Below are 11,104 nucleotides of genomic sequence, written 5' to 3' on the forward strand. Positions count from 1 at the left end.
ACGGAGCCGAAGCAGTGTATCCTCTTACATCAGAGACTAAAATCTCGCGAGAGCCGGGCCACGTGATGCGGAAGTAACCGCTCGAGTGAACAGTGCTGGTAACCGGCGTTCTCCGATCATAGAGTGTGAGAGACTCGCTTTTTACTCTCAACTGCTTGTATTCAACTCACAAAATGTGAGTCTATTACCGACTTTTTATATTTTTTTGTTATATTTTATTAAAAAGGTTTTACACTATCCCTGTTCTTCCTTTTATTCCCTACCTATCCCTTCTTGCGAGATCTATCTGCCAGGTACAGTCTGTGGAACAGATACACCGCGATTGCTGCTGGGACTCGATATAAACAAGGAGCACAGACAGAAACAGACAAGTTTCGGAAGCAGAGTTCCTGAATCCCTGAGTGGATTAAAGGCTGTTATTTGCTATACTAAGTGTAAGTGCATATCTTACCATTTATTCACCTGAATTGCTTAGATATACTGCCCTATGATGTTCCTCTCTTTTTCTCTTTCCCTGCTTTTTTGCGCCAAGGTCATTCTTTCCTATACAATTTCCAGGCGGCAATTGTGGAGCCGTGGACCTAAGTGGCAGCAATCAGAAGGGTCAGTTGATTTTAAGGGTTAATACCTCTCGTTTTTGACTGATTTGGCTAAGTGTGGTTTTTATTGTAACTGCATTAACAATTTGTTGGGAGTTGCGCAGATTGTATCTTGTTTTTATATATATATATATATATATATATATATATATATATATAATATATATACGTTATAAGTTATGGTGGGTGAAAAAGGTAACAAGAAACCTCCACCGTATTGCATATAGCAAATAAAAAGATCACTTGTGAGCACATTCACATGTCTTAGGCAGGTCTGCAACCCTGCCTTACACCATTATCCCCAGCATACAGTGCTTCCACTGCAGCAAGGGATTCTGGGAAATTACATGCAAATGAGCACACAATGTGTCACCTTTTGTCTGAAAAACCATTGTTACATGGAGCCCATACAAGCCAATGCTCGCTGTTAACACAGCTTTAAAGCACAGCATGGGAATCAGATGCAAAGCCAGAGAAACCATTCACATACATGTTTCAACCTTAATGGGTATCATCAATGTGAAGTTGTTTGTACTGCTGGCTTTGCATTTTCAAGACTGTAGGGTTTACCATCACGAGACATGTGAATGTGCTCACAAGGGATCTTTTTATTTGCTATATGCAATACGGTGGAGGTTTCTTGTTGCCTTTTTCACCCACCATAACTTAAAACGTGATGGTAAACCCTACAGTCATATGAATGTGCTCACAAGTGATCTTTTTATTTGATATATATATATATATACAAACACACCATATGTATATATATATATACACCTTATATACTCAGGTGAGAAACATATGCTAGAAATTTCTGTGGCTGTAAAAAACAAAATAGCATTGTTTCAGAATAGCAGCCTTGATGACACCAATAACATTTAGATAACAAAAGAAATTAAGAGAAGGAATATATAATTTATTTTATTTTTATTTTTAAATGATTTCTCGATTACCTTAATCCTGTCATTTATTTATCAAATGTTTTACCAGAAAGTAATACATTGAGAGTTACCTCTCGTTTTCAAACATGTCTTGGGCAATGTTGGAGTTAACTAGATCAGGGGTGCGCAAACTGGGGGGCGCAAGATTTTATGGGAGGGTGCGGCGGTTACAGAGGCCCCGCGCCCTGTTTAAATGCCGGGGGAGGCCTCTGTAACATCCCTTACCTGCTGCCAGCCGGCTCTTCGGCGACGCGACGCCATGACAACGCAGCGTCAAATGATGCTGCGGGATCACTTGACGTCACATGACCCGCGGAGTCATCTGACACCGGGTAGCAGGAGAGGGGAGGGGGCGCGAAAGCTAGAGCTGCGAGGCAGGGGGCAGGTCAAAAACTTTACGCACCCCTGAACTAGATCACATGATCAAGTAAAAAAACTCCCAATTAGCCACTTCGGCGGATATAAGAATAAGCTCTATAGTTGGGTTTGGAATATTATGCTGAAGTTTCCTTCCAATATAAATATAGCACTGAGATTAGATACATAAATTAGATATTTCAATCATATCTTTGCTACAATCTAATTATATGAGAAGCATAGTTGAAGTGTATGTTGCAATTAAATAAACTCTGTGGGGAATTAAATACAATATCAGTGGGACTGGACATCCATTGAGTATGTCCGGTTATTGTTCTCCAGGTGTGTTTTCTATTTGCGTCCTTACTTTCATTCTGAACACCTTCTTCCCACTTTTTATAGCATTGTCTTCAAAAGAGAACTCATTTTCTCTGATAACTGCTCGGCTTTCTTTATCTCCGGTGTATGTGACAACGTAAAACTCTGGTGCCCACATCTCAAATTCACGTTCCCAGTTGATGATAGTGGACAAGGGAGCACTGACCAAATATGGACCCTTAGAATGACCCTGTTCAAAAAAAAAAAAAATACAATTTGTAGAATTTGAAAGGATTTGTTGTACATAAAACATTTACATACTCTTCTGATGACATTTACCCAACACTAGACATTTATACGAATAAATAAACATTTATGCAAATGAACCTCAGGGCTATTCAGGCACCCGTGCTGCTGGAGCTATTAGACGCCAGGGACACTTGTTTGGAAACTGCGCTTCAGCCCCTTTCCACAACAGTGCCAGCCCTGAGGTTCCCTCACCTGCAGGACAATCGCAATTATAGCGCGATACTCCACTGTTATCACTGCTTTGTGAATCTCACAGCAGGCAGTATCACGCTATAAAGGCATTTATCTCCCTTAAAAGCACTTATCACTGCTTTGTGCATAGGCCCCAGAAACCCCACTTATCACTGCTTTGTGAATAGGCTCCTTAGTGAGCTCTGGTACATATAGCTACATCCGTACCTACAGTATATACCTATACACAGTGTTCGACAAACCTATACATTTGCTCGCCCCGGGCAAGTGGATTTAACCCCCGGGCGAGTAAATATTGGCCCAAGCAGCACACATTTGGTACTAGGTGGCGAGTAGATTTTTTTGTGTGGCGAGTAGATTTTTTGGTGATTTGTCAACCACTGCCTATACACACATACAAAGAAGCTTAAATACGTTTATTATTGATCTCTTCTTCCCATTGAGCGCATCTTCCCTATTATTTCCTTAGAATTAAACCGCTAGATACCAAGCCAGGGATCGATTAAGTACATGGAAGCAACCTCATATTAAAATGAAGTATCATATATGTGTTCATTAGAAACTACTTGTGTATACGATAATATATTGCAAACATGAATGAATAAGTCTTTAGATAATCATTGAAAATGTGTTCTATATTAATATAGCTGCCATGTCTAAGTGAGGCACCTATCAGCAAAACACTGCTGTTTGTTTGCCTGTTTTGTTCAGTCTTGTTGGAATATGTACACTGTACCTTCAGAACTCCTCAAAGTATGAGAAAATGCCATCTGTCATAATAGTTATCTTCCTTCGTAGTATAAAAAAAAAAAACACATCTGTTGCAGTCAAGTTGATCACACAAGATTGTTCAAATAATGCACGTTTATCCCACCAAGTGTAGTGAATGTTTCTATTAGTGGTTTGTATACATTTTAATTTTTTCAATACCATGTTCTGTATGTACTTGGCATTTTTCTAATGGATATCAAAAATGCCTATTACGCTACCAAAATCCTCAGCATAAGATCCTCGGTTTGATATTATTATTATCACAAGCTGATGACCCTGCAGAATAAGCTTATACGATTGTTGGCTGCTGTCCACATATCCTAACTTACAAGAGACATATGCAGCAGCAAAGGGCTGAAAACAAAACATACCTCCTTATAAAGAGAGTAGAGGAACACAATAGTTTGGACAGTCTTCCCGAGTCCCATTTCATCCGCAAGAATAGTGTCAGTACCTTGTGCCCAAGAGAACCTAAGCCAGTTTAATCCTTCTAACTGGTATGGATGTAAAGTGCCACCAGTTGCATTAATGTACCATGGCTGCTTGTCAAACTTAACAGTAGGCTGCAGAAAAGAAACAAATGCTCTGTGACCATTAACATTGATAGCAAGATATTAAAATAACATAGTTACAACAGTGCAATACTTTTATATGGTTTAACCATTACAGTGCCAGTTCGGACTCGGCACCTCTCTTTCATGTTAACTATTGCATAGGACACTTATTAAAATCACTTTCAGGAGGTGGCATATGAAGTACATTTTGCACTTTACACGAGCCACTATTTTTTTTAACTATTTTATGGTACCTAATAAGGCAAACTATTACACAGTATTATAATATATTCAGATGTATCTAGTCAGGATGTGGTCATATAAATACACACAAGAAAGTTATTTTCCATCTTTAAATCCAAACAAAGAATCACTAGGCCGCATCCTATGTTGCAATCTGCATAGAAACGAAAAGGCAATAGAACAAAAAATATGGTGAATATATCTCAATTAATTCAGTGAAAAGACTTAGGGGCTTATGCACTAAGCAGCGATAAGCGACTTATCGCCACCTTATCGCCAAAAAAGGCTACTGCTATTCAGTAAGCCCCGGATAAGTCGGCGATAAGAGAGCTTTTCTGCATTTTTTTTATTAATCGCTAAGGTGATTAAGGGGCTAGGGGCCATTAGATTGTATTATTTATAGTACTCTTTCTAGCAACGGAGGACATGGACCTGCAGTATGCTGACCAGGATGCCCTTCATGATCGCAGGGGTAATTAGAAAGGTTTATTTACTTTATTTTTGCTGCCTGGCTACTGTTTGATTTAATAATGGGCAAATAAGCTATTATACATATCTGGATAATAGTTATTTTGCCCATTACTGTACTGTATTTGTTGGGGGGAAGTGTATTTATTGCTATGTATTCCAAAAAAAATTTTTTGATACAGGATTGGTACTGCAGGCCAGTGGGGACCTGCGGGGACCACCCGAGGGCCCCGACACTCGTGGGGACCACCCGAGGGTCCCCAGACACCCGCGGGGACCACCTGGAGGCCCATGTACACTAGCGGGGACCACCCAAGGACCCCCAGACACCCGGGGACCTGGCAGGTAATGAAGCTGCTTTAAAGTAATTTTTATTATTAGTGTGCGGGAGCAGGGGGTCTCCTGAGCTGAACCGCATTTGATTTCAGTCTCGGGGACCCCCTGCTTCCCGAGATACAGGCCTCGTTATGGGGTGCCGGTATCTCTTATAATAATAATAATCTTATGCATTTAAATGTGCCGCGTCACGTGACTGTGGGAATCAAATGCAAAGGAGATACCGGCACCCCATACAGGGGCCTGTATCTCGGGAAGCAGGGGGTCCCCAGACTTGACATCAACGCGGTTCTGCTCCGGAGACCCCCTGCTCATCTACACTAGAAATAACATTTAAATTCTAAAATAAAAATTTCGGCCGAGATTTGCGCAGAGAGGCGGCTTTCTCTCTCGGCAGTGAGAACTCGCGGGTGAGCCCTTTTCAGAGGGGCGATCGTCACGTTGCCGGCAACTCTCCATTTTTGGAAATGTTGCTACCACTGGTATTCGGGGCCTTTTGCATACTGTGATAGCAACGTTGTCAAAAATGCCAATTTAAAAACCCTGACGATTTTTTTTTATCAGAGCTTAGTGCATAGGCCCCTTAGTCATTCCCCCTCAACCCCCACCCCCCCAAAAAAATTGGTATTATTTCATGATTTGTTTAAAGATCAATGGAAAAGAGAAACGTTTTGGAGAACATCTCATTCATGTGAAAGTGCCCACATATGATATAATTTCCACGGCAGTATCACCAACCACCGAATTAGCAACAGCACTTACGTCAACTATTGGTGTTATGGGAGGTTTTTCCAGTTTTTCTTCCTTCGGTCGCTTGCCTTTCCTATTAAGTTTCTTTGGCGGTCTTGCATCTTCTCCCAACATTAACTCCCTAAAACACACATTTTATTTCAGAAGATTCTTTCTGCAAGTCCGTGAAAAAGAGACCTGAATATTTCTAAAAGATTTGGGGTCCATCAGGCTGATTCAATGGGGCCTATTCTAGTAGGTCCAAAGTTGTCATTGCCAAACCACACCGTTTGGCATGTTCAGAACTCACACGATGAAATGTGAGGAAACAAAACCTATTCTCTACTGCAGATCACATGGTTTTAAACCACTTCTATAAAAAGTGACAAACCGCATGGTTTAACAGCCCAAACGCCCGGATTGTACTTGCTTTAGAAGGGGAATGACCCGAGGTGGTACTAACTCCATCCCCAATCTGATGTATGGGTTTTGCTGAGTAATGGGTTTTGCTCTCTCTTAGCAAAACCCATATTTCAAGCTCTGGATGGAACAACCAACACCAATCTGTGAAAAATAATTGAGTTTTTAGAAGCGGTTTGCATAATTGAGATACGAGAACAGCAGCTGTCATAGAAAGTTGGAAGCTTTTTTGACAAACCGGTCAGATTGGCAGAGCCAGAGTTAAACCGCTTCTAAAAAAGCCTTTTCCGCACGAATTGGACATACGAGAACGGCTGAGAGAAAAACGCACAGAATTCCAATCCGATCGAAATGGCTCTTTAGACACAGATTGACACAACTCACAGATACTGTTCTAGAATAAGCTCTTATATGTGCCAAAGCGGACAAAGTTCCCTATTGACATCAGAGGGAAATGTTGGCCAAAAATGCCCCGATCTGCTGCTTTTTAACATATAGAATCAACCCCTATGTATGAAGGCAATTGTGGAGCAAAACTCTGGCAAAAACAGGCATTTTCTTCTTGTACCACTTTGCATCAGTCTAGCTAGGTACTTTGCTCCAGTTTTACATTGTATGTACCACTTTGCGATCTGGAGATTGACGCATTATAATAATGAGATATATCAAGTTATACGTTATAATTCCTTGTGCTAAACAATGTGACAGGTCTGAGGGTGGCATAAACCTTCCAGGCTAACAATCGAACCCAGATACAAGGAGTTTGACTAAATAAGCTTTTCACAAGTGATGCAATCAGTAGCAAAAAGATGAACCAATGTCTTAATTGTTAATTGTGTAGATGCATAGCTGTTCATACCTTTTACTTATTATTAATAATAATAATAATAATAGGTCAGCCATAAAATTAATGCTTCTACACAATACTGGTAACAGTAGAGCTCTCAAATTATTTGTAAAATGTCTGCAATTATAGAAGTTATTTCCTAAAGTGAATTCTCTCTTGCAGACTAGTTTGTTACTGTTTTTGGTAAAGGGATGTTATGAGCACTGAGTTAACAGAGCTCTGTGGAACTGGCTTATAAAGAGGTTCCGCTGCTATGCAAAGAAATGTCTATTGGTTTTGTGCCTCCTGCATGAAATCAGTACCTGTGGTCCCAGTAAGACTGTTTCAAGATTTCATAGAATGGAATGTCAATGTCATCGATTTCCCATGTACCCTGGTCATATGGCAGGTCCTTCCACTTAATCAGATAGTGGACATCTCCCTTTTTATCAAAACTATAAGAAAAAAGGAACATATCGTCATGCAAATACATATATTTAATACATTCCAGTTGCATTGTCCTCTTATAATCTGTATATTGTGGCTCACACAGCATTATTTTAGAACGAAACATTTTTAGAACTATTAAACATAGTGAAATACCGTGCTCAGCAGGTTTAAATACAAATGTATTCTGAAGAATACAAATGAGCTGAAATATCAAGGTACATTAGCAATTATATGCGAAAGGTGGGTGAAAAATATATTGTACTATACTGCACTATGATTACATTGTAAATGTTAAATCTGCCACCCACAACACATAAGGCCCTACTAACAACACATTTATAGAAAGAAGGGTGTATTTATAAATTGCTCCCATTTGCTTAATGACGCTCAACACCCTGCGGCGTCATTTGACGCCGGAGACAAGGTAAGGAGGGGGACGCGAGCAGAGGGGGAGAGCAGGCAGGGTGAAAAGTTTGCACACCCTATGTTTAATGTATGGAAAGCAGGGGGTCTTCGGAGCTAAACCGCATTCATTTCAGGTCCGGTGACTCTCTGGTTCTCGAGAAACATACCAGGAAAGCTACCGCCGGCACTTTCACCTTATTTGAATCCCCCATATCACGCGGGCCCACAGGAAGCAGCAATGAATGACGCCGTAGCATCTTATTGTCCTGCGTAATACGAGACAATCACACTGTCATATTGTTTCCACTGGGGGGCAAGGGATGTGGGGGGCGTTACCGGTGGCACTTTTACAGGTACGTACTGTATCCTGGGAATCAGGGAGTCGCCAGAGCTGAAATGAACAGCTCTGGGGACCCCTACTTTCCCAGCTGTGTAAAATAAAAAGGGAAGGTGTGGAGGGGGGGGGGGGGGGAGGTACTGCTCCTTTAAAGACAATGGGGCAGAAATGCAGTGAAAAGGGAGATGTTACTTCATGCGTTTAGAGACCCTGGTGTGCAACGTAACATGGAGTTTTTCATATCGGAAATGTGAAGAAAAAAATAAAAATGAAAGATGAAGCAAAAGTGTTAATGATGCATGTGAGAGAGTTACTACACCGTGGGAAGAGATAAACCGCTTAATAACTGCGATATGAGACAGGCAGCGCTGTATTGTTTAATAAAAGCAAGAAAACTGTATGATTGTAATATAATATGATGTAGACCACATTATGCTATAAAATGTTCAGTATTCAAGTCATGCTTAGTAAACAAACGCCTCATATGCAAGACTTCATATGTAATGCCTGCCCTCTATAGGTGGTTTGTCCTTCTAAGCACCTTTTAAAGATCGATACGAGCTTCACAGAGATCAGTAATGTTTATTGTGTGAAATCTAAGGTATTGGTGGGCTTAACATGTAACCTATCTATATATGTAATTGTGTAATATTATTTTTTTATTATTAATGACAATTGTCATTTTTTCCAATGTGTAAAACCTGTCATCGCCATCAAACATTGATTCTTTTTTCCCACATTGTTATACATCTGCGATTAAAATACAGATTTTACTTTACTCTTGCAGGGTGCACTGGTCCTTGGTTTTATTTTTCGCACTTCTCTGAATATACCCAGAAGTGTTGTTGACCGCAATCAAATATTCGAATGTAACCCATTTTTATTAAGACGCAAACATAGCAGAATAGCGGCAGAATATTTCCTTAAATTCATTACCACAGTGTGCGCCCATCTCATATTTCACAGAATGAAATGAATGGCTAGCATAATTTCATATTAGCAGAAGAGCCTGCTCTAAATAGGTTTATGATAGGTGAGACAGCTGATGCGGCACAAGATCAATACAGGCAGGAGGAAAATCTGTACAATGATTTTAAAATGCCGCAGGGATCATTTGAACGTTTCAGTACATTAAATATACCCATGAAGCGGCGGTTAATCTGAAACACCTGAAGCAAAGTACCAATATTCGCTAAACCCCCATTAGTTCTTTGCTGCATATACTGTATAACTATATTTTATTTACCTTAGTAAAAACAAAATGACAAGCAACACAAATAGACCTGTCAGTGGTGAGGGGATCGACAGCATTTTGCACTGCAGATCCCTCGTATAAAAATGTCCCTCTTACACAATTGAAATATTTGAAATAAGGGATTCATTTCAAGTGCCTGTACTGTAGCTGTTATTTTGAAACATGGTGTATACAATTGTGATCTAATAATTCACACTCTGTCTAGAACAATAAGGTATCCAAAAATAGCATCAGTCGTAGAACCCACAGAACCCACATTCAGGATATTGAGCTGAGCCAAATAATGCATTAAGAGATTAAATGCCCTACGCATACTATTTTGTACCCATCTGTAAATGAGTAATCATAAATTATCTGGGAATGTCAAAGCAAAACATACATTCACTTTACCTTCATTGTAATGAAAGTAGCAGGTCAAAGTTACACCCACCTCTAAATGTTACATAGTTAAAAAAACATATCTGAATTGTCTGTCTGCAAGCAATCCTGTGCTATGTGTATTTTTAGTTGTAGTCTTTAGTCTAGTCTTAATTAAATTAACTTACACTAACACTTAGGCATGACAAGACCCTGTTGAAAAAAACATCTGTGTTAATATGCCTCACATGTGCTAATTAAGGTGGTTGGGCTGAAATAAATTGTGTCAGGTGACTTATTAGGCCTTTATAAGAGCAACCAGAGCAGCCCTAGCTGTGAAAAGCAGGCCAAGATTCAAAGTGGCCCAGTTTTAAGTGGCATGGTCGAGTTTAACAGGGAGTTCAACAGCAGGGAAACAAGGGGACGACAGAACACCTACGGACCCTCAATCCTGGATGTGAACTACGCTGGAAAGGTGGACATTTTCTATCCCAGACCACACATCTCAGCACTAAACTACTGCTGCCATGATGCTGCTACTATTTATATTTGCTCTGACCTCGCTTCTTTTCAAAATGCACATTTCTTTCTACCAGCCCCATGTCTCCAACTCTATTCATATATCTCCATCTTCTTTACCCCTCAATAAAAAACACCCACACAAACCCTCTATTCACACCCTCTATCTACTCCTTCCTGCTGCTGGGGATCTCCCCTAAGCCTGAAGCCAGACATACACACCTGATCTCACCTACGCCTCCCTGCCATCTCTTCCCATTAAATGGTGTTAACCTTTTCATTTAACACGCATCTACAGCACTTATTCCCTCACCTGCTGTCTCTATAAGTTTCCCCTCAAACCTCTTAGATTGTAAGCTCTTCGGGGCAGGGATTTCCTTTCCCATTGTCTGATTTTTGCTGCACTTATTGTATTTTTAAAATTCCCTGTACTGTATTCTTTGTGAAGCGCTGAGTACACTTTTGGCGCTATATAAATAAAGACATACAATACAATACAATACATAGTAGATGAGGTTGAAAAAAGACATGTGTCCATCAAGTCCAACTTATATTCAAAATGTAAATGAAAGATACTCATCTCATATTTGTATTTACAGTATATGGATCCAGAGGAAGGTAAACAAAAAACCCCAGTGAAACATCATCCAATTATATCTCATAAGGGGAAAAATAAATTCCTTCCTGACTCCAAATAATGTAACGACAATCAGATTTC

At 40.0% G+C, this 11,104-nt stretch overlaps 1 protein-coding gene across 4 annotated transcripts in view; it reads right to left on the minus strand.

Annotated features, from left to right (window-relative positions):
* CHD5 (chromodomain helicase DNA binding protein 5) overlaps positions 1–11,104 on the minus strand; it is a 212,975-nt gene that overhangs the window by 80,555 nt on the left and 121,316 nt on the right. For all 4 annotated transcript variants that reach the window (XM_075604962.1, XM_075604961.1, XM_075604963.1 and 1 more), the window contains exons 12-15: positions 7,387–7,518; positions 5,851–5,959; positions 3,859–4,050; positions 2,265–2,465 (exon numbers count right to left, since the gene is read on the minus strand). In XM_075604962.1, the coding sequence (XP_075461077.1) occupies positions 2,265–2,465; positions 3,859–4,050; positions 5,851–5,959; positions 7,387–7,518 (634 nt within the window). The remainder of the gene's footprint in view (positions 1–2,264; positions 2,466–3,858; positions 4,051–5,850; positions 5,960–7,386; positions 7,519–11,104) is intronic.

This window comes from Ascaphus truei, chromosome 6 (genome assembly GCF_040206685.1).
Source record: "Ascaphus truei isolate aAscTru1 chromosome 6, aAscTru1.hap1, whole genome shotgun sequence".
NCBI classification, from domain to species: Eukaryota; Metazoa; Chordata; class Amphibia; order Anura; family Ascaphidae; genus Ascaphus; species Ascaphus truei.